This window comes from Pongo pygmaeus, chromosome 22 (assembly GCF_028885625.2).
Source record: "Pongo pygmaeus isolate AG05252 chromosome 22, NHGRI_mPonPyg2-v2.0_pri, whole genome shotgun sequence".
NCBI classification, from domain to species: Eukaryota; Metazoa; Chordata; class Mammalia; order Primates; family Hominidae; genus Pongo; species Pongo pygmaeus.
In genome coordinates this window covers 25,441,471-25,460,374 of record NC_072395.2, presented here as the reverse complement: position 1 = coordinate 25,460,374, position 18,904 = coordinate 25,441,471, and the positions used below count along the sequence as shown (strand labels likewise).

The 18,904-nt window shown below is 46.2% G+C and overlaps 1 protein-coding gene across 1 annotated transcript in view; it reads left to right on the top strand.

The window, feature by feature from the left end:
* LOC129022336 (spidroin-2-like) overlaps positions 1–16,045 on the top strand; it is a 43,696-nt gene extending 27,651 nt beyond the window's left edge. The window contains exons 6-7 of the mRNA XM_063659651.1: positions 13,221–15,721; positions 15,943–16,045. Coding sequence (XP_063515721.1) covers positions 14,997–15,721; positions 15,943–16,009 — 792 coding nt within the window. The 5' untranslated portion in view covers positions 13,221–14,996 and the 3' untranslated portion in view covers positions 16,010–16,045. The remainder of the gene's footprint in view (positions 1–13,220; positions 15,722–15,942) is intronic.
* The last annotated feature ends 2,859 nt before the right edge of the window (positions 16,046–18,904 follow it).

Sequence of the window (18,904 nt, the reverse complement as noted above, 5' to 3'; positions counted from 1 at the left end):
CTGACCATGTGATCCACCCGCCTCACCCTCCCGAATTGCTGGGATTACAGGCATGAGCCACCACACTTGGCCAGTGGACACTATGAGGGACACAGAGGTCTATCTGTGTCCCCCAAATGAATAGTTCAGAGTGAATAGGAAAGCTCCATGCTGATACCAGCACATGTGAAAAGGAGTCTCAATGTAAGTTCAATACAACACAATCGTGTAACACACCTAGGGGAAATCTTAGATTATATAAAACATAGCATTTAGATTAAAAGTAGAGCCCCAAACCACACCAAACCCATAAGAAGAGCTCATTCACTCATTCATTCCTTCATTTGTTTTTGGAGCTTTGGGCTCAATTGTAGATCCCACTCTTAAAAGAAATAGACAAGTAAGGCTGGGTGCAGTGGCTCATGCCTGTAAACCCAGCACTTTGGGAGCCTAGGAGGTGGAGGTTGCAGTGAGCCATAATTGCATCACTGAACTCCAGCCTGGGTGAAAGAGTGAGACCCTGTCTCAAAAAATGAAAAGAAAAGAAATAGGCAAGTTAAAACTTTAGGAGAGCAACATTTAGAAGGCTGTTAAAACATTTTCACATAACAGCCAAAGAACCAGGTAGAAGATATGACAGGAAGCTATTTGTAATAAAAGCAAAAAAGGATAAAATAAGAATAAACCTAACAAGAAATGCGCCAGAACTTTATTTTTTTTTAAAAAAAAAGAAGAAAAGCTTTAATATGCTACCAAATGACAAAAGGAACAGCATCGCCACCAACACTCATAAGTGCTCTCCACACCAGGCACTGCATTAAGTACTTTCCTTGCCTTACCCACATTCTTCAACCCAAAGAAGTAGGTGTTGTAAATATTATCTACTGAATAGTGATATGCCACCATTTGAAAAGAAAGACTAGGCATCACAAATATGCCAATTCTCCCTTTAGCACAGTTACAACCCAAAACCACCACTAAGGATTTCTAGTCTAGAGAAGACAACACATTATTCCCTCCTAAGAAGTGTAACCTAAACTCTAGAAATAAGAGATGAGATGATCAATGGAGAATTCTGAAACGTGGAAAGAAAAAGGCTGCTGAGGGACTCTATGACTAGGCAATGCATAGTGGCCAGGTGTCTCCCTGGACCCCATTCAACAGGAAGGTGACCCAGGCCCAGTGTTTCCCAACTCCCAATCTAGCACTGGAAGGCAACCTAGGCAGGCTCAATGCCCCCAGATCAAAGGAGATCTTCCCCACAACAAGAAAACCAGCTCCACAGACCAAGACAACCACCATTCCCCACCCACCTAGCTGCAGCAGGTGGCCCAGCCTGGGGCAGCTCCCTGTTCCCTCAGGTAAGCAACAGCAGGGACCGGTGGGAGAGACCCAGTGATACCAGATAAGCCAAACAGACCAAAATAGCACCATGAAGGCTCTGAAATTAAATTGTCAATGGAATCACAGCCCACAGAGTAGACCAGGACCTACATACTAAACCTACACAGGAAGACTGCCTGCAAAAATAAAAAAATTACATAGGCCTCCTAACAGAATAATCAAAGTGTACCATTTTTTTTCTTTCATGCATTGTGCTTTTGATTGTATCTTATTTATTTATTTATTTAGAGATGGAGTCTCACTCTGTCACCCAGTCTGGAGTGCAGTGGCACAATCTCAGCTCACTGCAACCTCTGCCTCCCAGGCTCAAGCAATTCTCCCCCATTAGCCTCCCAAGTAGCTAGCCCCACAGATACGTACCACCACACCTGCTAATTTTTTGTGTTTTTGGTAGAGATAAGGTTTCACCATGTTGACCAGCCTGGTCTCAAACTCCTGAGTTCTAGCAATCTGCCTCCCTCAGCTTCCCAAAGTACTGGGATTACAGGTGTGAGCCACTGCACCTACACTTAGCTGTCTCTAAAAATGCATCACCAAACTCAAGGTTACCTGGATAGTCTTGATCTAGAAGTTTTGCGATTCTGCATTCTACATTTAGTTCTTTGATCCATTTTGAGTGTTAATTTTTGAGAAGGTTGTAAAGTCTGAACTTAGATTCTTTTTTTTTTGTACATGGATGTCCAGTTTTTAAGTACCACTTGTTGAAGAGACTATATTCCTTCATTTAATTGCCTTTGCTTCTTTGTCAAAGCTCAGCTAACTATATTTGCATAGGTCAACTTCTGGGCTCTCTCTTCTGAACCATTGATCAATCTGCATGTTCTTTCACTAACGCCATGCTATCTCAATTATTTAGCTGGAGAATAAGTCTTAAAGTTGGGTAGTGTCAGTCCTCTGAGGTGTTATTCTTAAGCATTTTGACTATGAGTCTTTTGCATCTTCATATAAGCTTTAGAATAAATGTGTTTATATCCACAAAATAACCTGCTAGAATTTTAATTGGAGTTGAGTTGAATCTATAGATCAAGAAGGGGAGTATTAACATCTTAACAATACTGAGTCTTGCTATACTTGCACATGAAATATCTATCAATTTATTTAGGTTTCCTTTGATTTCTTTCATTAAAGTTTTGAAGTTTTCCTCATATAGATCCTGTTCATATTTTGTTTACTTTATGCCTACATATTTCATTTTGGGGGTACTCATGTAAATAGCATTGTATTTAAAATTTCAAATTCCAATTTTTTTCATTGCTAGTATATAGGAAAGCAGTTAACTTTTAATACTAACCTTATGGTTTGGATTTCTGTCCCCACTCAAATCTCACGCCTAATTATAATCCCCAGTGTAGGAGGAGGGGTCTGTGCGGAGGTGATTGGATCATGCAGGAGGATTTCTCCCTTGCCATTCTTGTGGAGTAAGTTCTCACCAGATCTGATTGTTTAAAAGTATGTAGCATCTCCCCTTTTGCTCTCTCTTCCTGCTGCTTCAGCCATGTGAGGCATGTCACCTCCCTCTTCACCTCCTGCCATGATGGTAAATGTCCTGAGGCTTCCTCAGCCATGCTTCCTGTGCAGCCTGCAGAATCGTGATCCAATTAAACCACTTTTCTTTATAAATTGCCCAGTCTCAGGTAGTTATAGCAGTGCAAGAACAGACTAACACAGAAAATTGGTACTGGGAAGTAGAGCATTGCTATAAAGATACCTGAAAATCTGGAAACAACTTTGGAAGTGGGTAATGGGCAGAGGTTGGAGCAGTTTGGAGAGCTTAGAAGAAGACAGGAAGGCTTAGGTGCAGTGGCTCATGCCTGTAATCCCAGCACTTTGGGAGGCTGAAGTGGGCGGATCACAAGGTCAGGAGATTGAGACCATGCTGGCTAACACGGTGAAACCCCATCTCTACTAAAAATACAAAAAAAAAAAAAAAAGAAAGAAAAGAAAAGAATTAGCCAGGTGTGGTGGCATACACCTGTAGTCCCAGCTACTAGGGAGGCTCGGGCAGGAGAATTGCTTGAACTCAGGAGGCAGAGTGGTGAAAATGAGCATCTCTTGTTCCAGAGCTTAGAGGAAAGGCTTTCAGTTTTTCTCTCATTCAGTAAGACACTATACTTGTGGGAGTGTCTTATATGGCTTTTATTGTGTTGAGGTATGTTTCTTCTATACCCTGTTTTTTGAAGGGTTTTTACAATAAAATGTTGAATTTTATCAAATGCTTTACCGCATCAGTTGACACTATTATGTAAATTTTGTCCTTCATTCTGTTGATATGATGATCACATTGATTTGCGTATTTTGAACCATCCTTCCATTCCTGGCATAAATTCCACTTAGTCATTATGAATAATTTTCAATATGTTGTGGATTTGTTTTGTTTGTAAATTTCCTTGAGGATTTTTGCATCAATTTTCCATAGGGATATTGGCCTGTAGTTTTCATTTTAAATGTGTCTTTGGTTTAAGTATCAGGCATTGAAATATTCCTCCCTCCTCTATTTTTTGGGATAGTTTGAGTAGGATTGGTGTTAGTTATTCTGTAAATATTTGGTAAAATACAGCAGTGAAGCTATTGCTTCCAGGATTTTCTTTGTTGGTAGTTTTTATTAAGGCTTTGATCTCATTATTTGTTATTGGTCGGTTCAGGTTTTGAATTTCTTCATGGTTCAATCTTGGTAGGTTGAACTACTACAAGAAGACATTGGGGAAATTCTCCAGGACATTAGACTAGGGAAAGATTTCTTAAGCAATACCCCACAAGCACAGGCAACCAAAGCAGAAGTGGACAACTGGGATTGCATTAAGTTAAAAAGCTTCTGCACAGCAAAAGGGACAATCAACAAAGAGAAAATCCAAAAAATGGGGAAACATATTTGCAAACTATCCATTTGACAAGGGATTAATAACCAGAATATATAAAAACTCAAACAACTGTATAGAGAAAAATCTAATAATCTGATTTGAAAATGGGTAAGATATCTTAATAGATATTTCTCAAAAGAAGAAATACAAAAGACTAACAGACTTAGGAAAAGGTGGTCAACATCACTGATTATCAGACAAATGCAAATCAGAACTATGAAGAGATATCATCTTACCCCAGTTAAAATTGCTTTTTTTTCAAAAGGAAGGTGATAACAAATGCTAGTGAGGATATGGAAAAAAGCGAACCCTTGCATACTGTTGGTGGGAATGTAAATTAGTGCAACCACTATGGAGAACAATTTGGAGGTTCCTCAAAAAACTAAAATTAGAGCTACCATATGATCCAGCAATCTCATTGCTAGATATAGACACAAAAAAGAAAATCAATATATCGAAGAGATAACTGCACTCCTATGTTTATTGCATTACTATTCACAATATCCAAGATGTGGAAGCAACCTAAGTGGCCATCAACAGATGAATGGATAAAGAAAATGTGCTTATATACAATGGAGTACTATTCAGCCATAACAAAGAATGAGATTCTGTCATTAGTGACAACATGGAATGGTGCTGTAGGATATTATTTTAAGTGAAATAAGCCAGCCACAGAAAGATAAACTTTGTACATTCACATTTATTTGGGGGAGCTAAACATTAAAACAAACTCATGAAGATAGAGTAGAATGGTTGTTACTTGAGGCTGGGAAGTGTAGTCAGTGGGGGGAAGTGGGGATGGTCAATAGGTACAAAAATAAGATCTTTTATTTGAGAGCACAACGGGGTAACTATAGTCAGCAATAGTTTTTTTGTACATTTTAAGATAACTGTGTATAACTGAATTGTTCATAATACAGAGAAATGATAAATGTTTGAGATGATGGATAACCCATTTACCCTGATGTGATTATTATGCATTGTATGTTTGTATCAAAATATCTCATGTACCCCATAAATATATATACGCCTACTGTGTACCCATAAAAACTACAAAAGACCCATAGATGGTGACATCTGGGGATTTCCTGATACAATAGTGGGTTCTGGCTGATCATCCCACAGGGAAGCCACTCAGCAGCCACACAGTTCCCCCTACACACACACCCCTAGTAATCAGCTTTGTTAGTATATAAACCTTAAAATACGTGCAGACAATATCACAAGTCATACGGGAAATGGAAAGCAAGATCACAATGAGGTACAACTTCATACTCATTAAAATGGCAATTATAATGCAAACAAAAGATGGAAAATAAAAAGTGTTGACAAGGATATGGAGAAAATGAAACCCTTGTGCATTACTAATAGTAGTGTAAAGTGGTGGACTGCTCTACAGAGCAGCACAGTGGTTCCTCAAAAAGTTGAACATAGACTTACTATATGACCCAGTAATTCCACTTTGAGGTATACAGTCCCAAGAATTAAATGCAGGGACCCAAAAAGATACTTGCATAGCAATGTTCACAGCAGCATTACTCACAGTAGCCAGAAGGTGGAAGCAACATCATGGCCACCGGTGGATGAATGGATAAACAAATGTGATATATGCATGCAATGGAATATTATTGGAATATTATTCCTTTTTAAAGGAAGGAGATTCTGACACATTTCACAATGTGGATGAACAATGAAACCTTGAATACATTATGCTAATGGAAATAAGCCAAACACAAAAAGACAAATACTATATGATTCCACTTATATGAGGTACCTAAGATAGGCAAAGTCATAGAGGCAGAAAGTAGAATGGTGGTTAATAGGGACTGGAAGATGACAGGAGTTAGGAATTACTGTTTCACAGGTACAGAGCTTCACATGAAAAAGTTCTAGAGAGGAATGGTGGGAATCATTACAAAACATTATGAATATAGTTAAAGCAACTGAATTGTACACTTAAAACAGTTAATGTGATACATTTTATGTTACATGTATTTTGCCCACTGAAAAAATAAAAATATATAAGCACACAGCAAATGATGACCAGGCCTTTGAAGAAAGCTTATAAAACAAAATTAAGAAACCAAGGCCAGGCGCGGTGGCTAATGCCTGTAATCCTAGCACTTTGGGTGGCCGAGATGGGCGGATCACGAGGTCAAGAGATCGAGACCATCCTGGCCAATGTGGTGAAATGTATGTTTAGTCTCTACTAAAAATATAAAATTTAGTTGGGTGTGGTGGCATGTGCCTGTAGTCCCAGCTACTCGGGAGGCTAAGGCAGGAGAATTGCTTGAACCTGGGAGGTGGAGGTTGAGACCATCCTGGCCAACATGGTGAAATGTATGTTTAGTCTCTACTAAAAATACAAAATTTAGCTGGGTGTGGTGGCATGTACCTGTAGTCCCAGCTACTCGGGAGGCTAAGGCAGGAGAATTACTTGAACCTGGGAGGCGGAGGTTGCAGTGAGCTGAGATCGCACCACTGCACTCCAGCCTGGCTACAGTGAGACTCCATCTAAGAAAAGAAAAAGGAGAGGAGAGGAGAGGAGAAAGAAACCAAAACACCAGGTGGCAATGGGGAGAATCGAAGAGGTGGGCAGAGTAAACAGAACACAAGGGCAAGGTCAGGAGAAGGCGTTTGACAACTGAAAAAGTGAGAGCATATGAAAATGTCACCAGAAAGATAGAAAATCAAGGTGAATTAGATACCAGAAAATTAAACACAAAATACAAAAAATGAGAGAGGGAGATGACAAAAATTAGAAAATCAACTCAAGAGGTTCAATACCTAACAAGAGATCCAGAAGAAAAAGGGAAGCTAGAGGGGAAGAAAATTAACAAAGAAATTAAAAGAATTAACAAGAAAAACAGACAGGTACCACTAGGGGTTTATTAAATGCACAAATTAAAAAAAAAAAGCCTACCCCAAGATTCGTGATTGGAATGATATATGCTAAGGATATGCAGGAAATTTTAAATATTCTGAAGCGGGTAAAGCCAGAGTGGGGCAGGATGGGTGAGAGACAGGTCACATAAACATGTTATTTTGAAATATAAAAATACGTTTTTAAAGTAAAAAATGTTGAAGTTGGCTGTGTCTGGGGAGTAAATAGGAAGTACTGAATGAAGAGCAGTCTGTTTTTTTGTGAAATCTTATACTACCATTGGACTTCTAAAACCATGTTTCTTTAAATTTTATCTTGGCTGTCTTTCAAAGTAATGCATTTGCAGCTTATATTTACATGTAAAAATATGCAGGTGAGAAATGCTAATATAAAATTATTCCAAAGCCTTTTCTAAAGTGTCAAGAAGTGCTAGGCTTTACTTAGCAGAAATCATCTCAGGATTAATTCCTTGTCAATTCTGGGAAATGATTGCCAGAGAGAGGAAAAACAGAGTGGTCACAAAACTGTGATCAAAAGACAGCCTGATCAAAACATACACTAAGAAATTCATAAAACATACACTAAGAAATTCATAACTGTTAGATAGAAAACACAAATATGCAGATTCCCTGGCATTTCTCACTAAGTTAATATTTGCAGAAATAAACCACGTTTTAACTGTTCAGTTTCCTTTGGGATGCATTTAGTTTTAAATACATTCAATATTAATGAAATACCTAAATCTATTATAAATGTTATTTCAAAACATCAGAAAGTCAAGATAATTTGACTAAGTATCTAAAAATGAACTCATTTTCCTGAAAGAATGCAAGTAAAATGTTCAGTAAGTGATTAATACACGTACCACAGGTTACTCTGGCAATGTTGTGCTTCCTTTAGTTCATGGTAGTCTATGTAAGAGTCCCAGTCTTGTCAGAAAGGAGGTATTTTACCTAAATCAGAGAAACAAAAATATAGTATTCTGTTGTTTTTGACTCCACCTCTAGTTGAATTCAGAAGGCATATTCTGAAATAGCACAGAAAAACACGAAAAGTTTCTCAATCACTGTCACTACCACAATTAAGATGCATCTAAAAACAGCATGGGTCTGCTACAGATTATGTCACTTTCCAAGATGCAAAGTTTTACAGACTTAATACACAAAGCTCTCAACTCACAAAGGTGAAAAGATAACTGACTGAGTAGGTCAACAAGCAAACCATCTCAACAAGATTAAATGAAAGCAAAACAGATGCACTCCAAATGCAAATATGGTATGCAGATTATGTTACCTCTGGCCATAGGTACTAAAGAAGGGGGAGAGAACTCAAGGCCCCAGAACAAGAGAGAAGTCTAGGCCAGGCTCTGGGCACTAACTAGCCATGTGGATTGTGAACAATCACCTCATCCTTCATGGCCTCAATTTCCACATCTATGAAATAAGGGGTCTGGTCAGGAGACACATAACAGCATTCTACATGTAACTGGAGAAATTGTGTCATGGATAGGGAAGGGAGGGTAATTAACAGAATTGCCTCTAGAGGGCAAATAATTAACAGAATTGCCTCCAGTTTCTCCATGGCTTTCTAAAGAGGGGTCAAGACTTGCTGGATGCCAGATGTTTTCCAGGGATCCCAGAGAATTGTGTACGGAGGCGATGCTTTACTGTATTATAGAAGAGGAATGAATCACACTAATTGCTTACTCTACTTTTGCTTAATGATACAATATAAACAAATACAATGAGAAATAATTTTAAAGCAATCAAATGGCCTTCGAGTTATTAAAGCTCCTGAAGAATCAAACATTACCTCCATATATAGAATTATTATACTAGGTGCAATTAATGATTTGATTTATAGATGTTTTTACATAGGTTTGATATGCAACAAATCTAGGGGTATAAAATCAATAAAATCTGCCTTCTAATAAGCAGTGGTTTCTGCCTTTTCCTTTAAAAATTATATCAAAATAGTAAAACATGAATATTTTAAAATAAAAAATTATTGACATTTATTTTCATTCTGCTTGCTGAATTTTAACTTTTCCTCAAAAAGAAAAACTTCTTTCTCATGCAAACTATCCCCATATCCCTAATTAGGATGAATTATTGAAGCATCCTCGGTGATTTCTGAACACTTTCAATCCTTCAGTTATTCAGGTCTAGTTTAATGGCACCTGAGAACAATTATATACTGAGAACTGTCCTAAACTGACAAAGGCGACCAAAGAGCTTATACAGGAGCATACCTGTACCCTCACATTGGCTCCAAAGTCTCCAGAGGGAAACGGACAGGACATGATGAATCAGCTCTCTTTTTACTGTATTATGCTTCGAAAGATTGTTATGGGAACATAGAATAAATAGATAGATAAATCAACCTTGCCTGGAAAACTGGAAAAAGGTTCAAAGAGGAGGCAAATTTAGACCAATATGTACCAAGAACTCATTGATTCTTATGGGAGTAGGATATTACCAGACAGACAAGTGAAATTCAGTAGGCAGAATGATAATAAATGTCATTTATTAAATATTAGGAAGACAAATACCTTCCCTATTTTAGCAGTGGAGAAGGTAGGCAAAGGAACTGAGGAGTGGAAGTTGAAGGCCAGCTCTGGGTGCTTTGTGAACAGAGCCCAGTTGACAGTGGGAACATTTGTGCTCTATGCTAAGGACCTTCTCTGTAATGACCATCCACTTGGTTGCACTAAGAATTCAAGAGCATTTATATGAATATATACAATTTAAGGAAAGATAAAGAGAAAAATTTGCTATCAACTCTGTGTAGATTTGGGAAATGGTATCAAAGGAACAGTTTCACCTGCATTTCTTTGTCTAGAAAGTTTTATTTTATTAAAAAATGTAGTCTACAAAATAGAGCCTCAATTTTTGGCAATAAACTCAAAAATGCTACACAAACCATCACAGAATTCAGTTTGTCCTGGCAGGAAAGAAAAAAGAAGAAAACAAACCTCCATACGAGAGGGGGTCTAAAGGAACTTCCCAAACCTCCATGATTTTGCAGGAGACAAGATAAAGGTAATCACCCGCAGCACCTGGACCCATCTAGATTAACTACATTTACTGAGCCTCCAGAGGAAGGTCTTCAGGACTCAGACCTTAGTTATAGATTAGAAGTTAATCACTTATGTCTTCAGACAGGCCCCGTTCCATGTTTAAAGAGAGATCTTTGAGCACCCATCTTCATATATTTGAGAACAGGGTCACTGAGAGGGAGTCTCTGAGGTCACAGAGTTTATTAGTTCATTTTCACATTGCTATGAAGAAATACCCAAGACTGGGTGATTTATAAAGAAAAGTTTAATTCACAGTTCCACATGGCTGGGGAGGCCTCAGGAAACTTACAATCATGGTGGAAGGGGAAGAAAACACATCCTTCACATGGCAGCAGGAGAGAGAAGTGCAGAACGAAGAGGGGAAGGTCCCCTTATAAAACCATCAGATCTCGTGGGAACTCACTCAGTATCATGAGAACAGCATGTGGGAACCACTCCCATGATGTAATGCCCTCTCATGAGACCCCTCCCCCAACACGTGGGGATTACAATTCAAAATGACATTTGGGTGCAGACACAGAGCCAGACCATATTACAGAGCCAGAAGAGCTGAGCAGTGGGCGCTAAGTAAATGTTCATTAAACCAAACCACTACACAAGGCTGGCTTCATAGAGGTGCCACCTGTGCAGTGGCAAAAGCCCCACTGTCAGAGGGGCCCTGAACTTGGTTTAGTGCTATGTTGTCACTGCCTTCAAATTCTTAACAATTTTTGAACAACAGACTCACATTTTCAGTTAGCACTGGGTCCTGCAAATTATGTACCCAGTCCTGCCCCTGAAACAAAGATACGGTTTGTTCATGAAGGGACTCACTCGACCCCTCCCTGCCCATCTCACTCCAAGATGCCCTAAGTAAAGGGCAACACAGAGCTAGGAGAAGGTAGGATTTGAGGATGATCTTGGAGGTCCTACCTGATCATGGCTGGCGATGCACGTGTGTGGGCGGGAGAATTTGGCTGCTCTTTTTTGGCACCCTCCATCCCATGCACAAGGCCTGCACTTTGCCTGTCTGTCCCCCCAAGCCCTCCTACCTGACTCAGACCAGGAGTGTGGATGGGGGTGCACTGGGGCCCAGTACTCCTGGTCCCAGCTGGAGTTCCCTGTTGATTGGGGAGATTTGGCCCCTCTGACGACTCCTACCCCATCCCCTTTAGGACAGGAGTGGGTGAAGGGGACAGGGTGGGAGACTTAATTAGTAGCCAGGGCCAGGCGGTAGGCAGTGGGGCGAAGATCAGGCTGAATTTTCCTGCTACAGATCTGCTCTCTGGAAGAGGCATTCATGAACTGGCTTAGGTTGTGGCATGGCTATTTTAGGAATATTCTTAACCCTTCCTGAGTCACTGCTGCCATCAGACTTCTCTCCCAGAACACAGAGTACCAGACTGTTCCCTCTCCCTGTCACCTCCTCCCAAGCCCCTGCTTTCCTCCCTGGCAGCTGAGGTCAGAGTTTTCTCAGGGGTGGGGCAAGTTGACTTTTGCCAAGGAAAACTCCTGGGTCCCTGAGCCCCCTTCTTTGTCCTGTGACTGACTTCTTCCTCTTCATCACAGCTCTGGACTCAGCAAAGTGGCAGAATGGGCATCACCTCAGCCCTTCTTCTCATCTTATAAAATTGGAACCTCAGCATCTCTCATCTGAGGGAAAACAGTTGACCTGCATCCCCAGAGTAAGATGGGAAGCTGCAGTCCTGATTTCCAGCCTCTGGCAGAGCAGGAGCCCCTGCCTGCCTGGCTTTGATGCCCCATTAGGGGCACGTTTCCAGCAGGGAGTCACATACAGCAGCCAGAGCCCCTCATGGGGTTACCTCTGCCTGGTTTTTCCCTCCACTCCAGGTCCTTCCCAGAGTCTGGCATTTTGGAAAAGCCTAGGCCATGATATAGGCATTACCTGTGTAAGGCTAAGGGGGGGTCCCACTGCGGGCCAGGAGGGCTCAACATCAATATATCTGAATTTCAAGCCAAGACAGGGGGAAAAGATCTTGGCTCAGTGTCAGGGGTTTCTGTGTCCATGCTGGGCTTGCCTGAGCTGGGAGGCCCAGGATATCTGGGCCTTGTGATGCCTTCTGACAGTAGGAGTTGGAGTTTGCCACCAACTGCTATTGGGAAAGCTTGACATGGTGATCCAGGAGTAAGGCTGATGATGCCACAAAAATGCCACAGGGCCTGTGGTGTGCCTGACAGTGTCCTGGGAAGTGGGTATAGAGGATCAATAATCAATAATCACTCTTTTCCTGAGAAAGGAAGCTCTCTTGGGGTGCTTAACCAGGCGTCTGGCCACAAGCCTAGGCCAGGGTTGATGGGCTGGGGCAAGTGAGTCATCCCAACTAATTCCCCCTCCTCCAGGTTATCACAACCAGCCCAGATCCAGAAGCGAAAGAGCTGGCTGCAGCTGGGCATGAGGCCAAATGAAAATGCTTTCACTCCCCTCAAGGGCTGCAGAGGGGGCCCTTGCAAAGAGGTGGGGGGTCACCGAGCTGCAGTTTTCTTCTGCCTCCAATCCAGAAAGAGCCTGAAGGATTGATTAAGGTGTCCTGGGAAAGATTTTGATTTCAAAGAGACAGCCCCCTCCGGGAACTCCAGGAGAATTTTGTGTGGCATTTAAAGAGTAAGAAGCTGCTGGGTGTGGCAGCTCACACCTGTAATTGCTGTGCTTTCGGAGCTACAGGCAGGAGGATCACTTGAGGCCAGGAGTTAGAGAACAGTCTGGGCAACACAGTGAGACACCCCCCACTACAAAAAAAAAAGCAAGAAGATCCCTCTTTTTACCCCTAATTGAGAGATGTGACTAGAAGGCAGAAAGCTGGCTGTTGAAGCGGGAATCTCTCTCTTCAGGCAAAGGTAGGGCTGCTTCCTGGGGCAGAGGCGTGGATGGTATTTCTGCCTCTGCAGTTCCTGATGAAGACATACTGGGGCGCCCAGGCTAACCTTTGGCAAAACTAGGAGCTGAACTCAGGAGTCCCTGATGCCAGCCTTTCTGATGTGGCCCCCACTCCCCTACCCCATGTGTTTCACTCCATAGCTCCAGGCCAGGAGCCCCAACTGGCTGGTGGAGGATGTCTTGCTCCTCAGCAGCTGAGATTTGTAAGTATTTATAGGAACATGGAACAGATCAGTGGCTGACAGGCCCAGGAAGCAGACAGTCCCCTTCCCATAGGTCACCAGCTTCACTTCCCCTTCCCGCACCCCATCCTGATTTGAGGGAGCCCAGGATGACAAAGAGGGAGTAGTTGAGCAAGGTATGGAGTAGCAGCCTCTAAAGGAGCTCAAAGGATGCAGTTGTCCATCTGCCCTGGGCTCAGCTTCCACACTCAGAGTCACTCACATCCCTCCACCGTCGCCACAGCTCACCTATGTGCCCACACTGACCAAGGCCACACTGACCCCAAATGCACACTGTTTCAACTCTCAGCACTTCACTGTCACACTCGCGTGTGTACACACATGCTAATTTCCACAGCCACGTGGATGCTCACAGGCTCACACCTTTGCACACACACAAGCTGGCTCACAGACACACTGGGGGCCCAGATCCCGGTCATTCCCCACAGGTCTTAATAAAGGTTCTCAGAGGGAAACTTGTTTCCTAAGGTAGGGTGGGAGTGTGTGTGAGTGTGTGTGGGGGAGGGGGTGAGAGTGAGAGAGTGCGTGTGTTGGTGTGTGAGTGTGTGTGAGGAGCAGGAGTGACTAGGTCCTGAGTTTAGGGAGTTGGGAAGAGAAATGAGAGATGGAGACAAGCCTGGACCAAGAGCCACTCAGAGCTGCCTGGAAGGGAAGCCAGGCTGAGATAAAGGCAAGGCAAAGAAATAGACACCAACAAGGATCAAGCCAGGGTGGGGTAGGGACTGGGGACAGAGTCTGCCTCCATGAGAAGCTGTCACATTGCTGCTCTGGTGCCCTGTGACAGCGGCACCATCTACAGCTGGAGACTCCCCACTCTGGATCTTGTCATTGTGACTTTGCTTTGTTGGACAACCAGGAGTGGTGACAGGCAGGGAATATGGTGCCCAGGGCAGCTAGCCATGCCACTCCAGCCCGGCTGCCAACCCACCCGTCACTGCCCATCTCCTCATCTGCCGGAGGGGGTGGGGTGGTGCAGATGAAAGCAGCGATCAGCTTGGCTGCCCTTGCCTCCTAGTGCCACAGTGGAGGCTAGGGGAGCCACTGGCCTTCCTCCCCAAAAGGCAGGCAGGGTTATCCACACTTTGCCCAGGTCCCTGAAGCCTGCGGCTGAGCTCGGGGAGAACAGGGGCCAAGTCTCCGGTCCCAGACACCTAGGAACTATTAGAGACAGGAACCAGCATATGAGACAGGGGCCTTTAAGTAGGAGGTTGGAGAAGACACGTTTTTGGCATAAACCGGGGGCCCCTCTCTTTGCCCACTGAGCCGGCGGCCTGCGCGGTGCTGAGTCCGCCTCTGGCCGCCTCCGCCGTCCGCCTGGGACAGCGCCTGAGACGTGGCCGATCCCACCTGGATGTCCCGGGCCGGCTCCCACCTGACGCCCGCCATCCCCGGACGCGGTGGGGAGAGGCTCGCGCTGCTCCTCGCCATGCTTGGCGGCCGCTGCTGCCCGGCTCGGGGTCCTGCGTCGCACCCGCCCCGCCAGCCCTGGCCACTGATCCGGAGGGAACGCCCTGGGCTGCGGGCCGGAAGCCAAGAGAAGAAGTAGGTCCCAGGGCCGACTCCGAAGCCGCATCTCCAGCTTTGTTCGTGGGTCCGGGAAGCAGAGGCCGCCGCCGGCCACCGTCGTAGGCGAGAAGAAGGGCACGAGGCAGTCGGGGCTCCTGCCGGGCACCCCATGTGCGCGCCAGGCCCCGCTTCTCCATCGCAGTTGCGGCCCGGTTGCCCGGGGCCTGCGAGTTTCCCGCCAGGGCCTGGGGCTCTGGCGCGGTCGGGACGCGAGGAAGGAAGGCGCGGCCCTGGTGGGAGTAACGGCAGGGCTGTGGCTGCAGCCACGGGGCGGGGGCAGAAAAACGACCCCGGCGCCGTCCAGGCGTTCAGCTCGGTTCCCGCTGCGGCCAGGAGACTCCCGGGAGCGCTCTGTGGACCACAGAGCCCTGGAACTCACCGGGCAGCCTCCTGGCGCAAAAGCGGACGGAGTCTGAGACAGCGCGCCGCCAGGCGGTCACGCTCCAACCCCGCGGGGCGGCAGGACTCGGATTTCGCCCCTGGTTTTAAAATTGTGCCGGCAGAGCCCGGGACGCTGGGAAGAGCGTTCTGCGCCCCTCCAGTCGCGGTCTCTGCCCTAAACCGACTTCCAGAGCCGCCTCCGCTCCCTGGAGGGGCGCAGGGGCGGACACGGGCGTCCCACGAAGTCGCAGGTCCTCAGTCTGGGGGCTGCCCCGCACGCTTGGGATGCAGGACGGTCTCCGCTTCGCTGCGCTGCCACCTGGGGGCCGAGGCATGCGCTGCAGGCCAGAGAGGCGGCCCGGTATGGATGGAGAAGCGCGGAGGGCTTCCAGGTCGCGACTTCCCGGTAGCTGAGCGGAGCTGGGAGTCAGGTTCCAAAGGGACAGCGCTCAGGTTTGTAATCACCACCCGGCCCACAGCTTCCGCAGCCGAGAGTCTGGGGCGGAGCTGTTGGGTGGACCAAGCGGGCGAGACGCAGGCAGGCAGCGGGCGAGACGCAGGCAGGCAGCGGGCTCCACCTCGGAATCCGCCTCCAACCGGGGCCCAGGGGCCCGCCCCACCTTTCCCTCGGTCACCCCCCAACCCTGCTTCCTCGACCCCCACCACCTCTCCAGGCCTAGTTCGCTTCAGAGGCGCAAGACCCGGAAAACAACTTTTGGGACCGCTGCGCTGGAGAATTGAAGGGGGCGGACCCCGGATTAAAGCCGCTCCCTTCCCAGCCTCGTCTCGCTTTCCTTCTGTCCGTGATGATTTCGTTATTGGCGGGCAAGAGCCAGGCTCCCTGCGCTCCCAGGACGGGGCGATTGGGAGGGGGTTCTGGAGCTCACGCCTGGGGTCGGCCCGGCGGGGGGTGACCCCGGGCCCTGGCCCGTGCAGGGAGAACAGCTGGTTCCCGCCGGGGCAGGGAAGCGTGGACGGTGTGGGCTCAGGCGCTTGGCAGGCACGCGGGGCCTCTAAAGCTTGGTCACTGTCACAGGTCATGTGGTTGTTTCTTCCACACCCGCCACGCCTTCCTCCTGGGATGGGGATTCATTCCCTGGCAGGTGTCGGGGACCTGGCCCCCTTGCAGGGTGCGCGCCCCGGAGCTGAGGCGGGAACTTTAAAATCAGACACTTGGGGGCCGGGCTGGGAAAAACTGGCGGAAAATATTATAACTGAACTCTCAATGCCAGCTGTTGTAGAAGCTCCTGGGACAAGCCGTGGAAGTCCCCTCAGGAGGCTTCCGCGATGTCCTAGGTGGCTGCTCCGCCCGCCACGGTCCTTTCCATTGACTCACACGCGCCGCCTGGAGGAGGAGGCTGCGCTGGACACGCCGGTGGCGCCTTTGCCTGGGGGAGCGCAGCCTGGAGCTGTGGCGGCAGCGCTGGGAGTGGGGCCTCGGAGTCTGGGCCTGGGGACCCGAGGTTGGGCGGAGCGCAGGAGGTGGGCTCAGGGTTCTCCAGAGCATCCCCCTGAGCTGAACCGCAGGGCAGCCAGGCCAGTAGGCACCGGGCCCCCGCGGTGACCTGAGGCCCCGAAGCTGGAGCAGCCACTGCAAATGCTGCGCTGACCCCAAATGCTGTGTCCTTTAAATGTTTTAATTAAGAATTATTAATAGGGCCGGGTGTGGAGGCTCAAGCCTGAATCCCCAGCACCTGGCGAGGCCGAGGAGGGAGGATCCCTTGAGCCCAGAGGTTCGAGACTAGCCTGGGCAACAGTCAGACTCCATCCTTAAAAAACAAACAAACGAAAATAAAACAAACAGAAAACGAAATTAGCCGGGTGTGGTGGTGCAGGCCTGTGGTCCCAGCTTCTCGGGAGGCTGAGGCAGGAAGATGGCTTGCGACTGCACCACTGCACTCCAGCCTTCGCGACAGAGCAAGACCTTGTCTCGAAAAATGTGTATGTCTGGGTAAGAGTACAGATTTTACAACTATTTTGAAGGCGACCTTTTTAACTTTAAACAGACCACTCTGGAGAAGACGCCTGACCCAGAGCACTTTACCTAAAGTTCGGTGCCTAAAGTGCACCCTTCCTCTGGCTGATGTCTCTCCCTTCTGCCAAGCCATGCCTCCTGTAGAGGTGGGCTCTGTGGTGTCTCCCGCTCTGCCCCAACTGGAGAACGGTGTAAAGAACTGTCAGCGGGGCGCAGTGGCTCACGCCTATAATCTCAGCACTTTGTGAGGCTGAGACGGGCGGATCACTTGAGGTCAGAAGTTCCAGACCAGCCTGGCCAACATGGTGAAACCCCGTCTCTGCTACAAAAATTAGCCAGGAGTGATGGTGGACGCCTGTAATCCCAGCTACTCAGGAGGCTGAGGCAGGAGAATTGCTTGAACTCGGGAGGCGGAGGTTGCAGTGAGTAAGTCGAGATCACGCCACTGCACTCCAGCCTGGGCGACAAGAGCAACTCCGTCTCCAAAAAACAAAAAACAAAAAAACAACAAAAAAAAGAATTGGCAACAAGAGGGAGCGGCAATTCAGAAGCACGTTTAAGCCAAGTCCTCAAGACTAGAAAGCATGAAGCAGAGGAGGCGTTTTTAAGGACAAAAGACCGTGGGCATGGATGGCCGAGTCTGGGGATCAGCATCGTAATTTGTTGAGAAGGAGGCCATGCTGTGCTGCCAGTTATTAATGGGTTTAATCGGTTGATACACAGCCCTACTGGCCTAACAAGTAGCTCAGGGCCCGGGAGGAGTTGCAGGTCCTGTCAGACTTTGATTGCAGTTCCTTCCACTTGACATAAGGAGACACTATCAGCCTGATTGGGAGGGTGATGGTGGGATGGAGCCTGCCGAGGTGGCGGCGCTGAGCTGACCACACCACCGGCCAGAGTGGGAGCCTTTCCTGCCCTCTTAACTGCAGCTAATATCAAAAGCACTGGTATGGGCTGTCTATCTGCGCTGGAACCTGAGTTTGTCTTTGTCTGCAATTACTATTCTTCTGGGTTTATTTTGCCAGCTCATTATCCAGCCCCCTGGAATCAGGCCTCCCAAATTTAGCAGGTGCTGGGGAGGACCCTAGGGAGTGGCTTATGTGGGGGCTAGCTGGTGAAACAGCCCTTTCCTTTCTGTTCTATGAGTGTGATGGTGTTTGAGAAAATATGGGGCTATGGTTCAGGCGCACTTCACATGTGCAAAGATGGAGAAAGCACTCACCTACACGTTCGGGCTCAGAATATTGATTGAAACATTTTGAATGATCAAAAATAAAATGTTATTTTTAAAGTTTCTCTTTGAGATTTCGCTGAAGTTTTGGTAGATATTCTTAAGTTTTAGTGACCTCAGTTTGGGAATTAAGTAAGCTATTGTGTCCTTATTATTAGTTATATAAAACTATGCTTTAGACTTTGTTAGAAACTTCTGCCCCACCTTGACTGACTTCTTTTCCATTTCTGGTTGTACACAATGAATTCACACTTTAATGCTGTGGCCACCTTTAAATAAAGTACAGTGTAACCAAAAAAAAAAAAAAAAAAAAGAACCAATACAAATGTTTTCAGAGACAAATACATTCTTTGACATCTGAGGTTACAGCAAATCTCTTCTTCACCTGTTTGCTTGTTCGGAGTTGCAATATTTGCTTTGGTGTAGAGCT